Genomic DNA, 27,624 nt, shown 5'->3' with positions numbered 1-27,624 from the left:
TACATCTGGAGTAAGGCGTGAGACTCTGCCCATCTAGCAAGTTCCTAGCAGTGCTGGTGCTACTGGTCCAGGGATCACGCTGTGAGGATACCTGGGGTGCCTTCTCTCTTTGACCTCTCTCTCTGGCTTTGCCACCTGTATTATTCTATTAGTGCTTGAGTCACTCTCCTATCTAGGTTGCTTCCAGGCACACGGGAGCTGTCTCAGCCATGAATCAGGCCACCTGGCCACCACGGATCTCTGGTCTTTATCCTCATCTCAGGGACTGAGAGCCAACCTATGCCCTTGCTGCCAATTTCTTGCTTTATCTTCAGCTTCCTTCCATCAAACTCTCCCCTTTCCTAAATCTTTAATTCCTTCCTCTGACCTGTTCAAATATCCTCAAGTCCCTGCCATCCATAAATTGAGAGACATAAAAATATAAGCAAACCTCTCTGACCCTGTAGCTCTCTCCGATTATCATCCAATACCTGCTTCCCTTTCTCATTCAAGCATCAAGAAGAAATCTCTATCCCTGTCTTGACCCTTGACCTGGCTTCTAGCTACACTTCCAAAGTTTCTCTTGCTAAAGTTGACATCAACCACTGAACTGAAAGCAGTGGAAGTTCTGCTGTCCTTATCTTCCTGGACCACTCGCTCCTGCCTTTCATGCTTTTCCCTTCTTTCTTGAAATCTCTTCCCCTGAATTCTGTGGAAGCCTTATTCCGCTGGGTTTTCCTGGTGCTTCTCCAACTGTTTCTTCTACATTATCTTCTTCATTTCTCTCTTCCTCCTCTGGCAATGCTTCAAATGTGGATGTTGCCCAGGCTTTCATCTGTAACTTCCATCTTTACCGCAGAGCTTCCCCAACCAGTGTGTTGGGAGTTGGCGTTAGAGGAGTTCCCAAGATGTCGATCCGCTGGGGCCTTGGGAACAGCCTGGCCTGCTTCTCCCAGTGTACGAGACACCTAATATTGTTCCTATATGTGCCATCATGTGACCAACCTTTACTCCCCCAGGTAATTCTATCCTCTTTCCTGGTTTCACTACCAGCACATCATGTTGGCTCCAAAACTTACATACCCAGACCAATTCCATGGGGGAAAATTCGAGAATCACCCTTGAATCTTCCCTTTTCTTTCTCTCCCACACAAAAATAACTTTCAAATGTCTGCTCCTCGCCCTCCTGTCTCCCACTACTCAGAACCCATTATCTCCTGCAGTGGGGAGGGTTCAGTGGCTCAGTCGGTTAAGCATCAGGCTCTTGATTTCAGCTCAGGTCATGATCCCAGGGTCATGAGACTGAGCCCCATATTGAGCTCTGTGCTCAGCATGGAGTTTGCTTAAGATTCTCTCTCTCCCTCATCTCCCATCTCTCCCTCTCTAAAAAAACAAAAAACAAAACAAAGATGACAACAAAAATGAATCTATTATCTCTTGCATGAATTCTTCTAGAACCCTCCTGACTGATCTCCCTGTGGCTTTGTGATTCGTAAATCCACCCCCTACACAGCTGCCAGAAAAGTCTATCTAAAATGCAAATCGAACCACACTAGAGACTTAAAAGCTTCCAGTGACTCATTACCCACAGGATGAAGTCCAAACTCCCTTGCCCACCAGAAACTCCACAACTGAGCCTATTTGTTTCCTCTTTCAGCCTCATTTCCTCCGTCACACATCTTGCTTGATTTCTGCCTTCAGGACTTTGCCCCTGAGGTCCTCGATGCCTAGAATGTTCTTGCCCACTTTACCATCAGCCTCCCCAGTCCCTCCCCACCCTCACAGGGAATTGACACGTCTATGTTTTCCAGAATGTCCTAGGCATAATTCTGTTGTTGCCTGAGCACCCTTGCATTGAAATTATCTCCTAAGTTTCTCTCTCCCACTAGATAGCAAATTCTTTCATATCCCCAGTTCGGACGCCATGCCTGACACATAGAAAATACTTCGATAGGGCACCTGGGTGGCTCAGTGGGTTAAGCCGCTGCCTTCGGCTCAGGTCATGATCTCAGGGTCCTGGGATCAAGTCCCGCATCGGGCTCTCTGCTCAGCAGGGAGCCTGCTTCCCTCTCTCTCTCTCTCTCTCTCTCTCTGCCTGCCTCTCTGCCTACTTGTGATTTCTCTCTGTCAAATAAATAAATAAAATCTTAAAAAAAAAAAAAAGAAAGAAAATACTTCGATAAATCACCAATGGGTAAATGTGGCCTTAGGCTTCTCCAAAAAGGAAAGTATCCCATACATTCTAGAGGCAGCACCTAGATTCCTTCAGAACAAACATAAAGTCCTCAAGCTTTAAACTGGAGGCCAATTTGAAAGAATTGGCCTTTCATTAAAAGATATTTCATTCTTTCATTAAAAGATATTTAGACCAAAATTAGGTCCTGTTGAACTTAGACCCGAGGGACCATTCAAATAACTTTATTTTTGTGAAATCAGGTTTCTATGTGGCTTTATTTGAGCTAAATAATACGTTGCCTTGGAACCTCCATTTTTTCCCCCTCTTTCATTTTATCCAGGCATCTTGTATAAAACTTGGTAGTTCAGGATATTTTCACATGGCCATCTTAAAAATCTCTCACATGGCTGCAGAGAGATTTTATGGACAAAAAAGCTGGGGCTAAGAGGTTGTGGTCCTCTCCTATCCATGCACAGAGGAACACATGGTCATGGAGGAACTGGCCACTGAGCCAGCAGCCTCCTCCCTCCGATGGGTTCCTCCTTGGGCTGTGTTTCTTTCCTTTCTTCCTGCCTTTTATTCTCTTTGTAGTGAAGTTTGACTCAGAAGTCAAATATATCCTAGAATATCCACAAATTTAACCAGATTTAAGAATTTTTTTGGTAACATGCCCACGCATATACGTGTGACTACCTTTCGCCATACGTACTGATGCTGAATTCTGTACCAGCTGAAATCGCTAGTGGGTACAACAGCTCAGTTAAAATGAACTGAAACCATCCAACCTACTATGGAACCATGATCTCAGAGTTAGAAAGTATCTTCTAGTTCCTGCCGTTCAGCTGCAATTCAGTGCTTGAATGCTTCTGTAGTTGTCCAAACAGAAGGTTCCCCTGTTGTTGCTTGACTGTCCTCCATGACAAGGAATGCACCATCCCTAAGGGCAGTGTTGCCAATTTCAGAATCTTGGGGGAAATTTCTTCTCTATAGTCTGTTATCTCTCTGTTAATTTCATCACGGTCAAAATAGCAAATGTTCCCAGTTATTAGAGCTACAATCCAACCTAAATCTGGATCCCAACTCCATTGCTTATTAGCAGCTATGAGACAATGGCAAATAATCCAGCCCCAGACCTCAGTCTCTTCATTCATAAAATGGATCAAATGAAATAATACAGGTAAATTAACGAGCATACTAGTATGTTTGCTAAGTACTCAATAAATATTTGTTAAGTCATGAATGTCTCTTCCCTTATCCTTAGGCTAGTTTCAAAGCAGCAACTCTCCGTGTTGAAAGACTGTATTTTCAGGTGCCTGGGTGGCTCAGTGGGTTAAAGCCTCTGCCTTCAGCTCAGGTCATGATCCCAGAGTCCTGGGATCGAGCCACATATCGGGCTTTCTGCTCAGCAGGGGACCTCCTTCCCCCTCTCTCTCTGCCTGCCTTTCTGCCTACTTGTGATCTCTGTCAAATAAATAAATAAAATCTTTTAAAAAGAAAAAGAAAGACTGTATTTTCAATAATAAAAACTGCTTAATTTGGTGCAGTAAACAGAAACAGATGGCTTTCCTCTTAGGAACATAATCTTAACGCAGTCTGGTTGACCAGCACACCCTCATCAGTCTGGTTGACCAGCTCACCCGCATCAGGTAGGAATATGATATGGCAGGAATGCTGTCACTCTGCAAACTGAATCATGCAAATCGAACTTTTGCATCAGGTAGTAAGAAGCATTATTTCAAGGTGCATCCGATTCCTCATCTTGCAACTGAAGCATAAACTGTAAGCCTTCCTGGAATAAATCTTGACAAATCAGGATACAAAAACAGAGACATCTGAAGAGTTGTTGTGTAGAAGGTGGAAGGGGGTGGGGGTGTTCCAGGTAAGTAGAGCTTGGCCAAGTTTCTATCAAAGAAAGTGACTAAGTGACTTCTACTGAAGCCTCTTCAGATTCAAGAAGTCTGTCATTCTTATGAGCAAACCGCACCACAATGATGAGTCCTTGAATACATCCCCTGGGGAGGTTAACCTATCATTTCATCCACCTTTGATCATTGGTTCCATTTGCTTAAGTCCCAGGAGACTACAGCAAACGTGTGTATCAAGGCGTACGAGTGAAGCACACAGTCAAAGATCTACTGGCAGAAAAACGATCCAGGCAGACAAGTAACTCAAGATTCAATGTAAGTCTCGATTTAATTCATTCTAAAGTCTTTGAGAGCCGAAGTCCTCTTTCAAGGTTAGTTATTCCCCTCTCCCTTCTCTAGACACCGGGTCTCCCTTCTCCAGTCTGATGTTAAGTGTCATCGACATGTTATTCTAGATCTGGTAGAGACAGCTTAGAAAAAGCCTCTCTGTAGCATGCAAAATCGGATTAAAACATTCTAATTGCAGACATCTTCCATCTGAAGCCTCTGCCTACCCTCCATGTCTTCCTGAATAGCTCCGCCCTGCTTCAGATGTTTCAGGAGTTGCACCCAGATCTCCAAAACTGAATCTAGAGTGGGAGTAGTGGTTGGCTACCAAGATGGGTTTGTGATTGCTTAGTCTGTTGATAACATGTAGCCACATGAACGTCATGTGTCGTCGCATGTTGCTGGGTGCAGGACACAAGAGCAAATATGGCAAGCATGTACAGCATCAAGAACAGGGGCTGGCATAGAAGGCGATGGTTCTTGGGGGCAGGCGGCTCTGCTCAAAATGTGGGCTCAGGCTTCAACACCACTCCACAATCAAACTGCCGGGATGCATTTCAAGTGAACCAACTCCAGATTCTATTTCCTCCCACCCAAGAACTTTCATTGCACATCTTCTGTCTTCCTTTATTTTGTTTTAAAGTTTTTATTTATTTATTTGACAGACAGAGATCACAGGTAAGAAGAGAGGCAGGCAGAGAGAGGAAGGGAAGCAGGCTACCTGCTGAACAGAGAGCCCGATGCGGGTTTCGATCCCAGGACCCTAGGATCACGACCTGAGCCGAGGGCAGAGGCTTTAACCCACTGAGCCACCCAGGTGCCCCTGTCTTCCTTTATTTTAAAGCACCTCCTCTCTTCTAGTTCAACAAATGAGTTGATAAAAATACAATTGGAGTAATTTGCTCCTTGTCTGTTTCTAGCGCAGTGTTTCTTCTGTCCGCTCAGAAGTCATGGGGGTGTGCGTTTCAAATATCCATACTAATTTGGTCTCTTGAGGGAGAGAAAGGAGGGGATTCAAACTTATTTTTTTAGATTTTATTTATTTATTTGAGAGAGAGAGCATGAGCAGAGGGGGGAAGGGCAGAGGCAGAGGGAGAAGGAGACTCCCCGCTGAGCAGAGAGCCCGTTGCAGGGATTGATCCCAGGACCCTGAGGTCGTGATCCAAGCCAAAGGCAGATGCTTAACCACCTGAGCCACCCAGGCACCTGAGAGAGGGAATTCAGAGGCTATTCCAAAGGAACCACAGCTCTGTGGAAGTAACGTGGATTGGCCACAGCTACAGCCAAAATTGTGAGATCTAAGGACGTTCCAGTCATGGTGTCAATGGGGAAGGCAAGAATCACAGATCAAAGTCGTAGTCAAGGAACAGATATTGTATCTGCCCGGTGTGAGTGAGCTCTCACTCACCCCTTGGCATCATTGTCAATACATCATTCAGTGACAAGGCACAAGGCCAAACACAATTACAGAAAAAGACAAGAAAGCATAGTATTTCTAAATGGGAGCCATAACTATATTCTTCTTTGAAAAATTACCTAACATCTTTTGCTTAAGATCTGTGACTATCACATAATATGTTTTCATTATTTTTTTTGACATTTCACTCTTTCAGAGATGTAACAATATAAACATAATTCATAATAGGCCATATTGTTTAATTTTTTTTTTAATTGCAGATTCTAGGTCTCTGTCCCATGTCTTATTAATGTAGAGATTTTGAATGGGAGCCAGAGAATGATCATTTTTAACCTATTCCTTGGGTGATTCCTTTGCACATCTGAGTTTGAGAACTTGACCAGAGAGCGAAGAACAGAGGTTTAAGCCTCACACAGCCAGCGTTCTTATCTCTACCTGGATCACAGTTTGTTGAGCTACTGTTGTGGGCCCAGTGACACTGACAATGTTAAAGTGAAAAGGAGACCAAAATCTGTGTTCAAAGGACCAGGCAGCACAGCCATGTGATATGGGGAGTACGGTACTATTTGCATAAAGACAGTTTAAAGTGCACTTCCCTGTGTTGTCACATTGGATGGACACACTAGTCCTGTGAAATTGATATTTACACGGTTTCCCATTTTACAGATGGAAACATTGAGAAGAAGAAGAGGCAGGAAGTGATGGTTCTCAGGTTGCACAGTCAGCAGGTGGCAGGTCTTCTGGCTCCCAATTCAATATTCCTTTAAAAGGGACAGATTGATGCGGACTGTGTAGAACAATCTGTGATTCATGCTGCCTTAGTCCCTTTGGGCGCTATAACAAAATACCACAGATGGGGTGGCTTCTAAGAAGCGAGCATTTATCTCTCACAGCTCTAGAAGCTGGAAGTCCAAGTTCTGGGGGCCAACATGGCCAGATTCTGATGAGGACCCTCTTCTGGGTTGCAGACTGCTGACTTCTGATTACACCCCCACTTGGAGGAAGGGCCTAAGGAGCTCTCTCAGGGCTCTTTCATAAGAGCGCTAATACCATTCATGATGGTTCCCCCTCATGACCTACTCAGCTCCCAGAGTCTCCAGCTCCTAATATCATCATGCTCCGGGTTTGGATTTCAACATGGATTTTGGAAAGACATGAACATTCAGACCGTAGCCCATGCAAACAAGGAAATTAAAACACAGGAAAATATATTGTGTGGAAAGAACTTGCAGAATAAGAAAGGTACAAACCCACCCTAACTATGGTACTCATTCTCGGGAACCAAGTGCATGGGCAACATGAACTTAACTTTGTCTACAGGTTCATATATATTACCTGAGATCTCAACACTCATGTCTTACTCTCAGCCTTGCTCCAAAGCCCTGTTAAACTCAGGTAATTAAATGCATATTTTCCCAAAATATGGTTATTTGGGCTTACGGTATCTCCATTATAAATTGATTTTACCATCCACCTGTTAACCATTATTCTAGAAGATCTATATATCTCAAGAAGGACACCATATTCCTAGGAAGACCTGTTTCCATCCTTGTGCAAGTGCAACCTGGTGAGCAGAAATCATGGAGAATCAGGTTGCTGGGGGGCACTCGGGGTTCTAATCACATGGGTAATACTGAACCTCCCTTCTCTTTTTCATGCCAGTGTCCAGGCAACAGTGAGTTGAATGTCTTAAACAAGTTCAGATGGGAAGCAATCCTTAGGCATTTAAACTTTGCTACTGATAGCTCGGGTAATAACAAATGAGAGGCCAGCTTGAGGAGAATGGAGACCCAGAGCTGTATGGTAATACAGCTCTGTCATATAGAGCATTCTAGGCCAAGGGCCCAAATCCTGGAACCTGTACATGTTCCTTTCTATGGCAAAGTCGATGATTCAGCTAAGGAACTTCAGAGGAAGGACCTACCCTAGTTTATCCAAGGAGATACTACCTTGCCTTACGTTGAATGCTAGCACCTGCCCCTCATGAGAGAGGCTTTGAGAGAGAGACATAAATGGCACAGAGGAGAAGACACACAAAACAGCAAGGGGCAGGGAAGTCAGGAGGCAGAGGTTGGAGTCACGCAGACACAAGCCCAGGAATGCGGGCAGCCACAGAAAGCCGGAGGATGCAAAGGGTAGACACTGCCCTTGAGTCCCACAGGGAGCACAGCCCTGCCAACACGGTGACTTGGGCTCCCGGCTCCCAGAACCATACAGATAGATATTTCAGTTTCTTTAAGCCACCCGGATTGTGGCAATGTCTCACAGGAGACCTAGGAAGTCAACACACATATATGATGTAAGTCCCTCCGGATACGTCTTCTTGAGGAAGTATCTACTGATGCCCAAGTTGGTGCTCTACTCTCTGTGACAACACTTTGACAAGCTTACACAGGCTGTGCTAATGCATCTTTACCACACTTTCCTTCCAGAACATCTGTTTTTGATACCATGAAATATTTTTCACATCTTTGCAGTAGGAATCAAAAGGAGAGAAATCCCTTTCACCGAAGAGATTTTCACCAAAGACTGGACTTAAAATCACTTCTGTACATCCTCGCCATGAGCCTGTGGTTTCACACTATTACTGTGAACATCTGGTTTTAAGTCGTGGTTTTTCTCTTCCTTTTTCAGTTTTTTCTGTGTTATTCTTTACCATACTACTCGATCTTCAATCAGAATATTTAAAATATGAGCCATTCACCCACAGCTAGTACCAAAAATATATATGTGTATATACCTAATTAGACTTTTGATGTAGATTTTTGTTACATGCTTTTTTTCAATTACATGATTTCAGTTGGGCTTCATAAAAGCAAATCATTGAAAAAGTCTAATAACATCACAAAATTCAGTGAACTCTCGGTTATCTATAGTAAAAAACAAAAAGGGATAACAAGAGGAAGCAATAAGGCTAATAGCCACAATTTTTTCATTTTTCTTTGAAATTGAGTGAATGATTTGCAGGCTCTTGAGCTTTCTAATCAAGTTTTTCTTAAGCTATCATAAAGATTCGTTTAAAATCATTGAGTACACAACAGCTGGCATGAGGGTAGAAATTTTAACTTACAAAGTAGGAAATAGAGATCAGTCTGGAGTAAAAATTATTAGCAGCACAGGGGTTTACAGGGCACTGTGGAGGACATACCGATGAGCCTGGGATCAGCGTCTGTTGTTCAGTTTCTTTGATTGGTTTATGGGCATGCTAATAACTATTGCCCATTCATCAAAATGCTATAGTGAGGAACAATAAGGAATAGACAGGAAAGTTATTTGAGATTAATATTCTACATAAACATGAAGGAAAATACATGAAGTTTTCTAGGTTGTTTGGGAAGGCCTGAACTGAAGAACATGTTAAGACGAGACAGCCCAAGTGGGAAATATGTTTGGATTATATCAGTCTTAAATTATAAATATTATATACACGTACAGACCGAAAGTTAGCTGTTTCCGTTGTCATGATTCTTTTACATCAACCTCGATTGTTTGCTTTCCAAGTCATAACGACTTTCCTCTTCTCTATTTTCCTAAATCATTACACTTAAATTAGCTGCTGAAATCTCCATGCCAAGAACACATAAAATAGAGCCATATTGTCAGCTGGGTTGTCTTGGTTAATAATATTTCCTAATTATTTCTGGAAGGAAAACATTGTAAACACAGAAAGAAGCATGACAACAGTAACTATTGATGGAAGAATCTGGAGGAACAGCAGGTAAATGGGTGCCATATAGTGCATTTATGGCCTAGAGTAATTGAAAGTGTTTGATCTTTTGTTGAGAGATGGCGAAACTCTGTAAGGCAGATGTGTGTTGCCTAGCTCCGTCCGTAACTGTCTGCCTCTCTATCAACACTGCTGGCTACAGGTCTGTTTGTTACATACCCAGCTGCTGTTTTGCAGCTCCAATCAACAGGCACATGTCAGTCACCACCGAGTGCAAACACGGTGATGTCCGTATCTGCAATTTGCATTTGGATTTCTCGTGAAGCGTTTAAAAGAAGTAAGGCAATTGGCAACTGTATATTATAGCAACTCAAGGTGCTCTGATTCCTCTGAAGCTTTGAAAAACACATGCAAGACATCTTTTCTGCACTAAAAGTAAAGGCTCCTTTCTCAGTCTCTTTTAACCCTTCCTTCTGGCTCGAAGTGATCATGGGCAGCTCCTTTCTTCTCACTGGGCCTCAGAGCCCTTGTGAATAGAAGCAGAGAGTTGGGTTCTTCCCATCTCAGGGCTCAGTTTGCCTTGATAGCTTTTCCTGACCTCAGAACATGTTCCACCCACTGCCAACCCTATCCCCAACTTCCAAGGCCAAGCTGAAGCCCTCTCTGTTCTGAGAAAGATGAGTCACCTTTCCGCTAGTTCAAATAGAACTTTGCAGATTGAGTTTTCAAGGGAAACGAGGAGCAGAGAAATCACAGAAAGCACGAGGCCGATTATGGAGAGCACAAATGTTCTGACACTAACTTAATGTCTAGTCGAAGATGGTATCGGTGGCACCACAGAGATGACTTCGAAGCCTGGGTCTCTTCCTGTCACCTCAGTTCTCTCTGGGATAGATAAGAATTCTTACTAATGATAGTTATCATTTATCGTTAGGCTCTGATAGAGGGACTTAAGAGTTTTCATTTATATACTTTACAACATATGCCATTTGTCAACAGGAAGCACAACGGACTTGAGAGGGTTGTTAAGAGGACTTGAGAGAATCCATTGTGCTATCTGAAAAATAGCTATTTTTCAAATGAGGAAAATAAATATCAGGTAGAAAGCAGTGGAGTGTAGATTTGACCCAGGTTTGCTGGATTGACTTTGTTTTGCCTTCTTAATTTACATCTCTGGTCCAAGGAAGGACTAGCACTGGAATAACCACTTTGTCTCAGGCCCTCCACTCAGTGCTCTTGTGACCCTTCAGGTTCCAGGCATGATGGTGAGTCATGACCTTTGACCTCATCCCTTCTGTCCCTGCAGTGGTTCTTGTAGGTTGTTTACAGGATGCCACACCCAGTCTCAGTTAGAACCATTACCCTCTGTGTCTGTGATGCCCAGACATCCTTAGAAGAACTAGACACTATCAGACTCATATGTCTTGATGTCCTTCTAGAACCTATCTCTAGCTCTGTCCTAGAACTTGCTTCCAGACTGTCGTTCCTCTCTGTCATTCCGCACCACTCCTGGACCTCTGATCTCTTGGGCTCACCATGGCACCTGGCCTCTCTATCAAAAGAGGAAAACACTTCCTGAACCAGAGTCATACCACACCACACTGACCTTGCAGACTCTTCTCTGCTGCTCTCCTAGAGATCTCAAGGATCTACCTCACCCAGCCTACTGCTCACTGCCCTTTTCCTCTTGCCTGTAGCTTCCTCTCCTGTGCCTTTTGATAAAGTATGTTTTCATTTTTTAATATTACCTAACTACCTGAGAAGCTGGTATCCCATGGCTCACTCCATGGGAATGGATATAGAACGTCACTTCGCCCTTAAGAAGGCAGAGAGCATATCGGCTCCCTTTCAAGGGCTGGAAGAGACAGAACCCTGAGCCCAGAGAATGCAGAGTTTATCAGGTCAGGTGACCTGCTATCTCTGTTGATTCACCTCTTATATGCTCTCCTAGTCTCCATGGTGTCCAGCATTCTCTCATAACTTCACATACTATCAGACTCATATGTATATTCCTGATACATATAACAGCCACTAAGGAAAGGAAGAGTAATTTCCTTATGCTCTTAACTTCTCATGAAATATTGGGAAAAGATGAAACAAGGTAGACCACCAATGGTCTCATTTCCTAGACACTAAGCCAATTTTTAGTGTTCGATGCTAATTCTGATGCTAATGCGGATATCAAAAGCAGTCTTTACTGATTTTAATCAAGATATTACCCCCCCAAAACCTGCTGAAACTTGGACAATGTATAGGTTGTGCTACTTCTCTTTGGTATTCTAATGGTGGTAACTTAATAATGAAGAGGCTAAAAGAAGAAGACTATAAAATGATTATCCATGCTTTAAATTTAGGGAGTCAGCCATACCTTCCTTTTTCAAGGAAGAAATCCCAGCCGTTGTAGCCATGACTGTCTTGTCAAATCGAAGAACAAAGCACTTGTAAGTGAAATTGAATCCACAGTTAGAAGAAGGATAAGATTTGGGTAGTGGTCCCAAGCTCTGAAGATATACGAGTGTAAAAATGCCTGTACAACCATTACAAGAAATACCCACGCTCTTCTCTGATTTCTTAAAATTTGCTATAAAGATCACTTTTTGCCTCAACTCTCATAAACTGAACCCACCCTACCATGTGATTTGGCTTTATGATGATTTTCCTGGTTGCCTGGACTCAACAGATGGTCATCGATTGACCCAGTGTGTGTCTTCCTGCTTTGCTAGTGTTTTGTTTTTCTTTTTTCAGAAGTAACTGTCCCTCTGTGTTTGATTGCTAAATCTCTTAGGAAAACTGTTATTTTTCTTTAATAAGTACATGTTACTTTTTTTTCTGAATTGCCGGCAGAAGGATCCTACTTATTTGTAATGTTTTCAAGGGAATCAGTGTCTACCCTGGGAGTGTCTCCCCCACATCTTTTGCTCCCTCTTATATTTCAGGGCTTTGCATATCCTTTTTAAGGTTGCCAGCTAACCCCCTTTATGAGCCCAGAAAGAATTAAAAAAGAAAAAAAAATGTTTTCTGAGCAGGCAATGCCTTGTCAACTCAAAATGCCCATGTTTGAATACAGAGGTACATATTATGTCCTTGGCATTCATTTGAATGGACGCTTTATCTATGCCTTTCAAAATCGCCCATTGTCTGACTTTAATTAGCCCACTATCCTGCCTTGTTTATAGAATTGAACCACATTTCCAGGGCTTTCCAAGTTCCCCACCCAACCACCTGCTCTTTCACAATTCCAGAAAATTTTTAAAATAATAATAATAAAGGCGAACCTTTTGCAAGCAACTTATTTTTTCAGCTGTTCTAGTAGTTCTGTAGGTTTGTTTTTTTTTTTTTTTTAATACCACGAAATCTAAAATATTTCCTGGTGGTGAATTCTTTCCCGCAGCTTGCAAAAATCATCGAGCTCTGCGGTAAAACAGCCACGGCGAGTCCACGTGGCCAGGCTGAACTTTCTGCATATTCTGTTACAGCTGTAGTACACAGGACCATTTGTCCCCAAGTAGCTAGTGGCTCCTGTTGTCCTTACATGTATTTCTGTATTTTTTACAGAAATACAAATAACATTCCAAAGGCACACCCCGGGTAAAAGAAATTCATTTCACTTTGTAACTTAGGCAACAGAAATCACTTTCTCACAGAGACAGCCTGGACGTCATTTCATGCCAAGCAGGAGAGTTTTAACCATAAAATGTCAAGAAACTGTCAGAAAGTTGGAATTCTGTAATTGTGTTAGCTTTCCAAAGGACATAAAATACTTTATACACCAGAAATGTAAGACACTTGGAATCATAGTTTGTTGTTGTTTTTTTTAATTTTGAGATTTACCATAAAGATATGCCCTAAATTCTATTTTTTTAACTTTTATTAAGGAGCTGTTTTAATTACCAAAGAATGCATAGTAAAATTGCATAGTAAAATGCTTACTCATCCCCTCGTCCTACTTTCCCAGGGTCACAACACTGAGTTCCATGTACAATCTTCCAGAATTTCGCTATGACATTTTATTAAAAAGAAATTATGTTGTTGTACCAACAAGTCAATGAACATCAAAATCTATGTTCAATATTTACCCGTACTATTACAAACATGCATAAATTCACATTCTCGTGGTAAATTCCCTTTCCCCAAGAGAGAGTCTAAAGACTTGAGGTCTTCAGTTTTAGCTCTATACATTTGAGGGCTGTAAGCAAATGATTTAACCCTTTTATGTCTCTGTTTCATATCAACTGTGTAGTACTTACTTTGCCAGAGGCTGGTGATAATGAAAACCAAGGGCATAGAACCAGATGAGCGATGTCTTTGTGAGATAAATCCTGGGCAATCTAGGGCTTTGCAGACAAAAGGCAAATGTTTTCAAGCATAGATGTGTCAATATTCCTTCCTCACAAATGCTTATTGGACCTATACAATATACTATTAAACCATTTCAGAATGTAGGGGTTTTCTCTTTATAAATAGTATAATCTGAGGGAGACATACCAGTCCCCTCCTCACACGCAAGCATCAGCAGGGACGTTGGTGATAAAGAAGAAAAGACAGAAAGAGCCCTGGGAATTGGTACATCTGGAACAGGTAGCCCCCAGCCCTTAGCAGCACTCACACAGCAAGTGTCAGCCCTTGGCAGGCTCTAAAACAAAGCCACCTCGAATTTGATATAAATGTTACATGCTGACCTCCTGACACTCTGCCCCAAGGACAGCCCATCAGACCCCCTCATCACTGGATCTCTGTTCAGTTGCAACAGCCCCTACACTCATCCATCATATCCATTCCTGACCCACCATATTCAGCACCAGATTCAATTTGCTAGAATGCCAATACAACTGTGTCCACACGGCTAATGAGTTTCTAAAAGACCATTGCCTGCTATAGGGCAAAGTCCAAGCTCCTCAGCATGGCTCATAAAAACCCTTTATAACCCGGCTCCTACACCCTCCACCACTTCTCCTCAGCCTTCTGTCTGCATGCTTCCTGCCATTTTCATGTCCATGACACACTGGCCACACATTCCAGCCTTTGCTTTTCTCCTCAAATACAATGGCCCATATCCTGTCTGCTTCCTGATTTCCTCTCATCCTTCAAAACCAGACTCATATCTCTCCCACAATATAGTGTGTTCAGCCGCCTTCCCCCAGTCCCTCCTCGCACCTGGGAGTCTCCTTTCTCTTGCCTGCATTCCTTCATCCTTCAGTGTCCATTTTAAGCCCTCTATACCTCAGTTTCCCCCCTTGTCTGACTTCCAGAGTGTGTAGAGCGTGGGCCACACTCTAGTGCATGGGTGCATGGACTCCAGTATCTCCCCCTGTATGATATGCTCAGTTGCCTCCCCCAGGCAGCAACTCACTGCACCCCACCCCCACTATACGATCTAGCCTGCGCCTCCACCATACGATCTAGCCTGCACTGGAGTTCATGAGCTCTGCACTGTGAGAGACTTTGTCCTGGGTGCGTCTGCACCAGTTACTTGCTGCTGCGTGAGAACCCACCCTAACCTTAGTAGGTGACAATAACTATTACCTATATTTCTCACAGTTCTGTGGGCTGGCTGGATGTTTGGCTGATGGTTTCCCCGTGGCTCAGTCATAAAATGGCCCTTAGCTGGAGGTTCATCCATGCTGGGAGTCCAAGATGGCCTCCTTCACATGTCTGGCAGTTGGTACTCGCCGTCAGAAGGAGCACTGGAATTCACTTCCACAGTCACTCATCCTCCAGAATTTGAGACTGACTTCTTTAAGAGATGATAAGGCGGGTGAACAGATGATAAGAGATTTCAAGCAGGAGAAGGTGAATGTTACACGTCCTCTTGAGGCCTAGACTCTGAAGTACACACCACATCACTTCTGTTACATTCTGTTAGAGCAAGTGACAAAACCATCCTAGACTCAGGAGGTAGAGGGACAGACTCCACTTCTGGGTGGGAGAGGCTGCAAGCATGGTGGCCATAGTTAATCTACCACAGACGTCTTGTCTCCCAAAGTAGATCCCAATCTAAGCTCTGGAGTTGCATTTCGTCTCGAACTTGCAACACTCAGCCCCACGCCTCGCCCATCAGAGGTGCCCAGGAAGTGACGTAACTTGCTTATTACATCACTGAGGAGCAGAAATTCGGTAGTCAGAGACTCTGGGTTGAAATCTGATTCTGGAATTTACTAGAAGGGCAATATTGAGCATAGTACTTAACTTCTCTGATGCTTGGCTTTGGTTTCCTTGTTCATAAACCTGATATGATAATATCTAGTTTATAATAAGATAACCTCATATAAAGGATCTGACACATGGTAGATAGATGCTTCCAACTGTAGTTCCTATTCATCATGAACTGTTTTTCTTATTTATGGTTAAATTACTATGCAGCTCAGATAAGTGGCCCATAAATCAAAACCTGCCTCAAACATTGCAAAATGAATAAAATTTGGCATTGTTCATTCATAGTATAAGATTTCACACCAGTCAGAATGTCCCTGCTCCTACCACATACTTTAACATTAACAGAGGCATCTGATTCTCCATGCCCATTTTCTTCTGGAAAAAGGTATTCCAACCTAACATGGATAACCATGGACTCACTGTGTTACCTCCAGCATTGACTTCATATTCATTTCAAAGTTGAAGGAAAACTACATGACCTATGGTGGGTCTAAATCCAGATCTTAAAACCTGATTTTAGGGGCGCCGGTGTGACTCATTGGTTAAACGTCTGAACTCTTGGTTTTTGGCTCAGGTCATGATCTCGCACTCGTGGGACCCAGACCCGCGTCAGGCTCTGCACTCAGTGTGTAGTCTGCTTCTGACTCTTTCTTCTTTCCCTTCTGCTCATTCCCTCTCTCTCTCTCTCAAATAAATATATAAATCTAAAACAAACAAACATGGCTCTAGAATGTTGAGTATAGTATCACCAGCTTGACCCATCTCTCGACCATAGGTGTAATGACAATGAGATATTAAATATATAAAGTGCTATGGATTCCTTTAAAAGGGAGCCCAGCTATTCATAAGGGTCTATGATTGTTATTTTAGCATTAGTAGCAAAAATTAAAGAGACGCTTTCTAAACTATGTCATTAGAATTTAAAAATACACCATATACCAGGATGAAAAACCTTACACCAGTCAGGATCTTTTCCTTAGTACATTACAAGATATTTCTTTAAATAGGCTGGCACCCAAAATATTATAGGGTCATAAAAATGATGATAAATATAGTCAAGGTGAAACTCCTAATCTTATCACTTTACTACCTTGGTGACCCATTAGTTCAAATTAACTCATTTTCATGGAGGGGCTTTGGGGCAGCTGTGAGGCTGCTGTGTAAGCTACAGGAAGTTGCAGACTGGCAAATTTCATTCAAATATAAACCTCTGAATTTGGCTACCTGGCATTGCAGGATCCTGTTGTTTGCAGTATGCAAAATAAAAATTATATACCATCTTGCTTGGTCAAAAGTTATGGGTTCTTCAATATTATTCCTGAAGGATTCATAGAATAAGAAGTAAATGTATGAACATAATATATTGGACAAGGAAGAAAGGAATGTAAGTTTTCCCTTCGTATGTACAACGACAATTAGTGACATGCTAAAGACTCATATTTTAGGCTCTTCTCTCTCAACCTATAAAATCTGAGAATGAGATGGAATGAGCACCAGCTCTGAAATCTTTCCAGTGAGGTCCTTCCCAGTCCCTACCCAGGGCCTTTAGAACTCAATTCTTTGTTGTTCTGTGAGGCAAACTGACATGATGCATTATCATTGCCTTTTATATTTACCCCCCTTAATATTTCCCAGGCCACCAGAGAGAGGGCAGGTCGCGTTAGAGCTAATAATTTGATGAAAATATTTTATGTCATAATTATAGTAATGGGTCATAGGAGTCTATCAAAGTTTGTCAAAGTTTATCAAATTGTATGTTTAAAATTTGGGAATTTAATTATATGTAAATTGTACCTCAATAAAGCTGATCCCCCAAAATAGTATATTCATAAATATGTGTGTGTGTGTGTGTGTGTGTGTGTGTGTGTGTGTGACAGGAGAGTATCAATCTCACTAAGTCTTCTTGTCCCTAAGTCTCACGTATACCAAAAAAAATGTTAAACTATATATGATATATTCATATTTTTGTTTTTGAGATATTAAAATGCATGGGAGACAGCATGGTGCTTTAGTTAAGAAATGAGTTCTGAAATTCCAAAGATGCTTATTGGATCTCACCCACCACTATCACTGTCAGGTCCACCTACTAAATAACGTGGGTTATTTCTCTGTTCTCTAGTCCTTCATCATTAAGATGAGAATAATATTACCTATCTTTGGGGATTGTGGTGATTATTAAATGAAATAATATGTATAATACATGTGGGCGTGTGGTTAACAGTTTGCTTATGAAATAACAAGTATGGGTTTATGAATTATTTCTATTATAATTTAAATCCCTATGAGAGAATTCAGAAATTATGAGAAAATAGAATCTTATGCTAGAAATATATCTACATATAGTTGCAATATTTAGCTATTCAATTGTTTTGGTCAGACTAGATGGTCTGGAGGTAGGAAGATCTCATCCACAACAAAACTGGGTACTGCATAAAACACATTTTAATCAGTTGTTGACCTGGCAGGAAATAAGGGAAATCTCTGAAGCAAGAGGGACACTGGGGGAGAGGTGTTGGCATGGGAGTCTGGAGAAAAGTTTGATCAGAAATTAAGCCATTGAGTGATGAGAAGGTGATCACACCAAAAAGGCAAGTTCCCCTGAGAACGGGTGTCCAAATCAGCCTTATGCATGAACTGGTCCTTGAACAGTAACCAAGTTTGGGGAGCTGAACTTGGGACTCCAGGATCAACCTGGGGAAACTGGAAGGGAACTGGCTCCCTAGAAATATAAACATAAATCTTCTAGGGGAAGCAGTCTCAAATTAGGACCCCAGATTTTTACAGATTAAGGTTCATCAGATATAAACTTCAACCAAAGACCACCAAATGCATAAGGAAGCAAACCATTATGAGTGAGAGTCAGCATAAACAGTAAACAAATTAAAATTCCTAGAACTTTTAGATAGTAGAATTACCAAATACAAAATATACAGTAACTTAATAAATAGGAAACAGTCAACTAGAGACTATCAAAAATTGCCAATCAGGTTTTTTAAAAATCAAATGGAATTTATAGAAATGAAAAAATATGTATTCATTGACCATTTTTAAATGCAGTGTATGAGTAAACAACCAACTAACTACATTGAAGAAAGAATTAGTGAACTGGATGTAGATCTGAAGAAGTCTGTAGCCATTTATAGCAAAATACAGAACAGAGACTCATGGATATAGAGAAAAATATTGGGAAGTTTGGGATGAAGAGGATAAAGGTAAAAGGTTTAACATATATCTAAACAGAGTGCTGGAAGGAGAGAATCGTGATGATACAGACAAGGCTATATCTAAAGAGAGGTAAGTTGAAAATTTGTAGAGATAAAATGAGGTTAATTTGAAGAAAACTGAAGACAAAGGGAGTATATTAAAAAGTCGAGATTTTAAAAAATGGGTAGAAGACCTGATTGGAATCTTTTTTCCAAAGAAAATACTACAGATGGCCATTAGACACATGAAAAGATTCTCAACATCACTTATCATCAGAGAAATGTAAATCAAAACCACAATGAGATACCAGCTCACACCTGTCAGAATGGCTACAATCAAAAACACAAAACAACAAGTGTTGGCGAGGATGTGGAGAGAAGGGAACCGTCGTGCACCATTGGTGGGAATGCAAGCTGGTGCAGCCCCTGTGAAAGACAGTATGGAGCTTCCTCAAAAAGTTAAAAATAGAGCTACCCTATGGTCCAGTAATTCCATGACTGGGTCTTTATCCAAAGAATACAAAAACACTAGTTCAGAGACATACATGCTAGAATAGCCAGTTTATGACAGGATTATTTACAGTAGTCAACTTATGGAAGCATCCCAAGAGTCCTTCGGTAGATGAATGGATAAAGAAGATGTGGTGTATATATATATACAGTGGACTATTACTCAGCTGTAAGAGGATAAAATCTTGCCATTTCCAGCAACATGGATGGAGCTAGAGGGTATAAAGTAACAAACAGACTCTTAAATACTGAGAACAAACGGGTGGTTGCCATGGGGGAATGGGTAAAATGGGTAAAGAAGATTAAGAGGTACAAACCTCCAGCAACAAAATAAATATCACAGCGATGGAAAGCACAGTACAGGAAACACGGTCAACAATCTCGTAGTTACATTGTATGATGACAGATGGTGACTGCACTCACCACAGTTGAGCACTGAGGGATGTACAGAACTGACAAATCACCAGATTGTACATCTAACCAGTAATAACATCGTGTGTCAACTACACCTCCGTAACAATTTTCTTAAAAAAGCAGTCAGAAAGGGAAAAAAAATTGTCCAAAGTGTAACTGCAAGGTCAACAGCAATCTTGGAAGCCGAAAGACAGTGAGGGGGTACCTTTGAAATAGGGAAAGAGGGAGCCCCTGGGTGGCTCAGTGGGTTAAGGCTCTGCCTTTGGCTCAGGTTATGATCTCAGGGTCCTGGGATTGAGTCCCGCATCGGGCTCTCTGCTCAGTGGGGAGCCTGCTTCCCCTTCTCTCTCTGCCTGCCTCTCTGTCTACTTGTGATCTCTGTCCGTCAAATAAATAAATAAAATCTTAATTAAAAATATTTTTAAAAAAGAAATGGGGAAAGAGGAATAGCTATAAAGTTACAATTGTGGACCTAGCAGTATTATCTTTCAAGTATAAAAGAAAAAGACACGATGTTTTCAGACAAATGGAAACTAAAACATTTTACCACCAACATCACCTACAGGAAAAGAATTTTCTGAAGGATTACTTTTAAGAAGATGGAAAATGAATCTTTAAAAAAAAAGTTTTGAAGAAGAGTAAGCAAAGAAAATGATAAACATATGAGTAAATCTAATACAGACTTACTTCATAAGATGGTGACAATTATGACATCTAACTTGGGAAGATATAATATAAAGAAATGAGCTAAAATATAAGAGAACACATTCTCATGTAGGTTAGGAGATGCATAGTGAAGGTTAACGTTCTAAGGATTTCGTCAGTGTAAAGACTGAATGCCAGTTTAGTGCTATGAACTGAATGTCTGTGTCCCCTCAGAATTCATGATAGGGATGCCTGAGTGGTTCAGTTGGTCGACCTTCAGCTCAGGTCATGATCCCGGGGTCCTGGGATCGAGCGTCACATGGGGCTCCCTGCTCAGTGGGAAGCCTGCTTCTCCTTCTTCCTCTGCCTGCTGGTCAGCCTGCTTGTGCTCTGTAAGTCAACAAATAAAATCTCAAAAAAACAAACAAACAAACAAACAAACAACAACAAAAAAACACCCTTCTTTAAAAAAAAAAAAAAAGCATTCATGTGTAAAGCCCTAAGGCCCATGGTGTTTGGAAATGGGGCCTTTGGGAGTGAATTAGGTTGTGAGGGTGGAGCCCTGGTGAATGGGATTAGTGCCCTCCGAGGAGAAGACACATGAGAGAGATGATCTCTCTTTCTCCCACATGAAGACAGAATGAGAAGCCAGCCATGTGTAAAGCAGGAAGAGGGTCCCCACCCAGACCCCAACCACACGGGCACCTTTCCAGCCTCCCGCACTGGGAGAAATGTTTCCTGTTCAAGCCACCCAGTCTACAGCATCTGGCATAGCAGCCCAAACTGATGAAGACATTTAGGGAAATAATGGGCTCTCTTCAAATATTTGAAGAGCCATATATGGAAGAAGGGATGAACCCAATTGTGTATGGACCAAAAAAGATGAGAAAGAAGAAGGTGATTCTTTTCTGCCTGCTTTGTGACAGTCAGAAGTGCCCAGAGAAGAAGTGGGCTTTCAGAGTGGGCACTGGGCTCCACAGCCCTGGAAGCTAGCTGCACCCAGTGTTAATAAAGTGGGCTTTGGATTTTGGCCCCGGTGGGAGGTTGCACGAAGCTCTCTATAAAATCTCTTCCAAGGGGCGCCTGGGTGGCTCAATGGGTTAAGCCTCTGCCTTCAGCTCAGGTCATGATCTCAGGGTCCTGGGATCGAGTCCCACATCAGGCTCTCTGCTCAGTGGGGAGCTTGCTTCCTCCTCTCTCTCTGCCTGCCTCTCTGCCTACTTGTGTTCTCTGTCAAATAAATAAATTAAATGTTTAAAAAAAAAATCTCTTCCAACTTTTAAGAATCTATAGCTCTGTGAGGGTCAGGAGCGCAGATCCAAAGAACCAGATGTTGAGGACTCTTAATTTCTGCAACAGCTTTTTTCCCTATACCACTTTGTTCCTGGGCATCATGGAGCTAGAATTTGCAACTGTGTATTTTAGGACTCAGCACACCTGGATACCCTTCCTCCAGAGGTCAGCTTCGGCAACATCCCCCCTTCCCCGCCCCAGGATGTGTTCCCTACCCCACTGATCCCAGCTTAGGTGCCCTGCTCACTCCGTCTTTCCCCAACCCCAACACTTCCCACACAACACTGCTGTGACTGCCTCATCATCAGTAACTTGACAGTTACAGTAGGTTTCCTAGGGCTGCAGTAACAAGTGCCCCAAATGGAGGGTGGGGCTCTTAAAGTGATGGAAAGGTATTGTTGCACCATCTGGAGGTTAGAAGTCCAAAATCAAGGTGTCAGCAGGGCCAGCTCTCTCCGAAGTCTCCAGGGGGACATACCACCCCCCTCTTCCAGCTGCCCGTGGTTGCTGGTTCGTAACTGGAGGTCGTATCCCTCAGGCCTCTGCTGCTATCTCCACGTAGCCTTCTACCTTCTGTGTCTGTGCCTCTGTGTGTCTTTCTCCTCTGCTTAGAAGGACACCAGTCATGTTGGATTTAGGGTCCCCCCCAATTCAGTATGACCTCATCTTAATGTGGTTATATTTTCAAAGGTCCTGTATGTATATAAATCACTTGATCTACATTTGATATTGCCATGAACAATAAAAAACAGAAGACAGATTAGTCTTCTAGTCTTCACCTAGCCTGTGCTTTTTGGCATGTTTACCAGACTCTAACTTTGGTTTCTCTCATCTCTTGTAAAACTTGGTTCCCTGATACTTGAATTTTTTTTTAAGATTTATTTATTTGAGAGAGTGAGCGAGCACGCTAGCAGGAGGAGATGCAGACGGAGTGGGAGAATCCCGAGCAGATTCCCCCTGCCCTCCGCCAAGTGCCTGAGATCAGGACCTGAATGGAATTCAAGAGCTGGACCCTCAGCTGAGCCCCCCAGGCACCTCCGGACACTTGAATTCTGATTCCCACTTGCCCTCCCAATTTAACCCCCAAATAATCTTAGTATCAGAAAATAAAGCAAATAAAATGTATCCCTAATCTTTTTTTTTTTTTTTAATTCAAACTTAACAACTAAAGAAAACACTTGCATTCTCTTTGCCTTTTGCCTTCCAGAGCGGTGCCAGCAACCCCCAGTCTCCGTTCACTCAGATGCCCGGTGAGTACTTGAGCTCAAGGAGCAGGTGGTTAATTTCCGTTTGCGTTCAAGTCAGGCTCTGGGGTTTCCGTTCTTTTATAACTGCCTTATGGCACTTTGGAAATTTTACTTTTTCAAACTAGGCATTTTTAAAATGTAAAATCAGTGAAGACAGACTTAATTCAGCCATTCCTGAATTCAGAGTTCATTCTGTCTTGAAGGCAGCCTTTCCATTCCTTGCCCAGCAGAAGCTTACTGAGCAGAAACAATAACCATTAGGCCCTTGATACAATTTTAAAATGTATAAAATTCCAGCACCGTGATCTGACAGATTGTGCACCTGCTTTAAAACAGGAGAGAGGCGGGTGGGCAGATGGAGGAACTACCATTTATTGGGTGCTCTCTAGAGGTCAGGCGCTTAGGTAAGCATCTGGTCTTCATTTCAGGGCATATGTCTCACTACGTCCTCCCGCAGGGATGGGAAAGGGGCATTCTCGTTCTTAGTGACAGGGTTGGGGACTCCCATGAACATGCGTGCACACTCACACACATATACACACATACTCCTTTCAGAAGTGGCCCAGGTTTTCTCAGCAATCTCCGTAAGCTTCAGAGCTGGGTAAGAAGAGGAATGAGAACCACAGGAGATGCCGCTTATCTGACTGTCTCGTTTTGTGTTTCCCAATCATGGTTACCATCCCTGGAATCTGCTCCCTTCTATAGAAGGACATTTTTGCAGCTTTTCTTACTATCTCAAATTATCCTTCCCCTTTAAGGAGAAAAAAAATATATGCTGAAGAGAGCACAGGGTTTTTTGTTTTGGTTTGGTTTGGTTTTTTCTTGGTGGTTGTTTTTATTCGGAAATTGGCAGCGAAGACGTGAGATCCTGGAAGCCTCATTTACCTATTCTTCATTCTCTCCTCAGCCTTAATGAGTCCCATGGATATAAATTCATGACACGAAACAGAATTTTTTCTATTGATACTAATTTTCCACGTGCACATGTTTTTTTCTTCTGTGAAACTATGCTTATGATGAAATCCCTAACCGCAGCTTTCCAATTCACGAGCAGATTAGAAGTTTGGGCTTAGGGAATTTAAGAGGAGAGTAGAGGAGTAGAATTTGATGTAAGTTTCTACACGGAGTTTTGATTTCCTCTGAGTGAATGAATAGATTTACATATAATTGCTGAACCCAGTATTACCCTCCTGGATTTGCAGCAAATGTACGAGACACAAGCTCTGCCCCATGGAGGTGGCAGGTGGTTTAGAAAGAGGGACGTAACTCCGGTGCGGGAGTAGTGAGCACAACACCCAGTACCACACCGCGTGGCAAGGGCCAAAGAGTCGTGCGGGTAGAGTGATGTGTGACTATGTCCCAGCAACCTGGGAGAAGGGTCTTCTCTCCCTGTGGACGAGAGAGCAGAGTGGGCGGGGACAGAGTCCACAAGTGGCCCGCTCTGTTTGGGGGAAGGTCAGAAAGGCACCTGTATCCTCTCCCAGCTCAGCCTTTCTGTGATCTCGGGGTGCAGATCCCAGCGAATCAGACCACATCCACCACCAGCTGGAATAATCAAACCATCCACTTGACCGAGCTAGAGTCTATGTCCCTGAACATGTTCTAAATGGTCATGAGTTTCCTGCTACAGCCGAGCCGCTGGGCTGGAAGACTGCGGCAAACACCTCTCCCTTTATGGGACAATTCCACTGGCCTTGCCATAAACGAGATTCTTCTTAGCTTCCGCTCCTTCCCCTGTTTTCACCAAGGGAACTTTTTCGTGCGAGGTATTCTTTTCCCCAACTCTCCCAGGGCCCAGGTGAACTGAGTCAGGGACTCGGCATGGACACAAGAGGGCAGCAAATAACATGAGACTCTTCAAAGCCAGAAAACACATTTTTTGAAGTCCTCCGATTCGGTGGCACAGATGCTCACCATCCCAAAGCAGGTGAGCCATCATGCTGCCTGCCGGGTACAAGACACATGTCAGAAGGTCAGTACACAAAGGAGTAGGAGCTACTCTGATGTGGCGTGGGGTTACAGCACCACCGGGTTACAACACCACCAGGTTACAGACTCCCAGAAGCAGCCTGTTGTTAACAGTCCTGTGATATGGGGACAGAGCTCAGACACTGAGAAAAAGACATTTTCTTTTCCCTTTAGGGCCAGACTTTTCCTAGAGCAGTAACTGGAACACAGGAAATGCACAGTGTGTTGAGTGAGTGAGTGAGAAGAGTTTCCGCACCGCGCCCAATGAACTGCTCTCCGAAGGCAAAGTGAAGCTGAAACACATTGGTTATTTGGGCTGGACGGGTTAGAAGAGGCAATGCAGCAATATTTAATGCTTTTCAAGACCTCTCTCTGTTTCAGTGTTTGCCCTGGTATCCGGCCCACGTTAGAAAGACCATTTCCCTCGTGGAGAGTCTCAGCGGCCACAGATAGGCCCAGACTTCCCATGGGGACATTTTTGACCGTTTGTTTTCCGTTTGGCAACAGGTTCACCGGTAACGTCGGGTTACTACGGGGTCAGAAGATCGTTCCTCTCTGAGTCGGACTTCCACAACACCAGACAGCTCGCAAACGAGGTCTGCAGCTCAGGCCCAGCGGCCAAGCCCTTTGCCTGCGAGGCCCCCACGGGGCAGAGCCACTCGGGCCTCCTGGATTCCTACTTCCCGGAGCCCTACGGAGACCACCGGCCCCCCGGCCTGACCCCCAGCACCGGCTCTCTGTTTGGCGCCTCGCCCCTGCCGCCGCTCCTGCCGCCACCCTTCGCCGGGGACCCCAGCACGCACTTCGTGCTTGTGAGTATGCCCGTGGTTCACGGTTTGGGAGCAAGGCGAGGCCCATTATCGCGCATCTGGCCAGTCCCTGCGCCTAGGAACAGGGTGGAAGCAAGCTCTGGCTCGTCCTGCGCACCCCTGAGGCTGCTGGGCCAGGACACGCTCCGAGGGGCCTCCCTCAAAGGTCCACACCCACCGTGATGGCGAGCGGGTCCATCCTGGGGCTCGGGAGGGGACGACCACATGGCAGGATCTCTACCCACTTTGTTAGTACTTTGCTAATCTTGCCAGATGTTCGCCCATCCTCCTCCCGCACACAAGGAAAGAGCACTGAGGTCCCATCTCCCACAGACCAGGCTGTACCCCGTCAGGGTGGCACATCAGGCCGTTTTCCCTCCCAGGCCCCAGGCCACCCCTCCCACGATCTTTCTACCCTGTAGAATCTTGTTCTTCCTCAATCCTAACAAAGAGGGAAGTTCATAGAGATGTGAAGAATACTAACACCCATCTTAGAGAAAGCTCTAAAGTCTTCAACTACAGAAATGAATCTCTAAAAAATGGGACTAAATGGGGCAAGGGGGGTGGTAATTAACACCATCATCAAATACCTGCTCTAGCCAGGAACTTCCATGTGCCTCTGTTCATGGAACACTTGCAACAACTCCGGATAGACTTACTGAAGCCCCATTTTACAGATGAACAAAGTGAGATACTCAAAGTCAGGAACGGAGTAATGGGCACAGTCAGGGACGGAAGCCAAACCTTTCTAGCTCCAGGCCTATGGAAGCTCCTACCTCTTGGTAGGAGCAAAAGCCCACCACATGGTTCAGAGCCCCCCTCCCTCGTGGAGGAGGGCCTCCCCAGGGTGGAAAGGGCATTAGGAGCCCATGTATTGTGAGGCTCTAAAGGAATGCAAGACATGGAATGTTGGAAATGGTAAAATGCTGTATAAATGTTCATTCTGTTGTTCTCTCATTTTACTCATTTAATGTTGTTTTCTGGGGAAAGCGACTGTAATAGATCTAGGGGGTCCAATGAGTCAGTCACTGCTGGTGTCAAACCCCAGAGGGAAGAACTGTCTGGTAAGAAGGCCGGAACAGCAGAGAGGGGACACTGAGTCTGCCCTGGAAGCCGCGTCTGCTGGCAGCCAGTGTTGGTGAGGAAATCTGTCAGCATCCGAGTGTCCCCTGGTGACTAACCCCAGGCACCTTTCCATTCTCCTCAGAGGGACTCGTGGGAGCAAACAGTGCCCGATGGTCTCAGCCAGCCCGACCCCGTGCCCACCGACACCCTGCAGACCCTGTCACCCAGCGTGAGTTGCCTCTCCCAGCTGGAGTCGGGGAGCACCACCCCGCACAGGAGCTCCAGCTGGGGGGCCCCCCTGGCCGGGGCTCAGCCCTACTCACTGCACGCACTAGAGGATCTGTACCACGTGCCGGGGTACCCCACACCACCCCCCTATCCCTTCACCCCTCTCGTGACCATGTCCAACGACCTACCCCACAAGGTGGTGCCCCTCTCCCCGGATGAGGGGGCAGACACGGCCGGCCTTCAGGACCCTTCTTCATGGACCAAGGAAGACGGGAGCATGGCGTGGGGGTCGTACGAATGCCGTAGAGCTTACTGAGGCATGTGCCACGGGACTCCGGCTGTGCTGTTCTCTGAGCTGGCTTCTGGATTTCGCAGATCGTTTTCAGGGTCTTTGCAGCTCATTTGGAACTGGATGTCCAGAACAGGCCCTCGTGCCACCCTTTGTAGAGGGACCACGGCATTTATTCGTGATCCTCCCTCCCACAGCCCCACTGAGATACAGCCTCACGTTAATTCAGGATATCAGGGACTATATTCTAGTGAGACACAGGCTACACGTGTGGCGTTGGAACTGTAGTAACCCATCACATTTCCGAATTTCTGTTACCTTTGAATATCATCATTAGCACTCATATTTTTCTCAAATTACATTAAAAAG

General features: G+C 43.8%; 1 protein-coding gene across 1 annotated transcript; it reads left to right on the top strand.

The window, feature by feature from the left end:
- The first annotated feature begins 887 nt into the window (after positions 1–887).
- On the top strand, positions 888–27,624 carry POU2AF2 (POU class 2 homeobox associating factor 2). The gene is made up of 5 exons (XM_059405791.1): positions 888–936; positions 4,226–4,335; positions 22,857–22,899; positions 25,372–25,676; positions 26,881–27,624. Exons 1-5 carry the CDS (start codon positions 888–890, stop codon positions 27,280–27,282), a joined length of 909 nt encoding a protein of 302 aa, XP_059261774.1. The 3' UTR covers positions 27,283–27,624.

Source organism: Mustela nigripes, chromosome 1 (genome assembly GCF_022355385.1).
Source record: "Mustela nigripes isolate SB6536 chromosome 1, MUSNIG.SB6536, whole genome shotgun sequence".
Classification (NCBI taxonomy): Eukaryota; Metazoa; Chordata; class Mammalia; order Carnivora; family Mustelidae; genus Mustela; species Mustela nigripes.
Note: the sequence above shows the minus strand (reverse complement) of the source record. Positions and strands in the feature narration are given on the sequence as shown.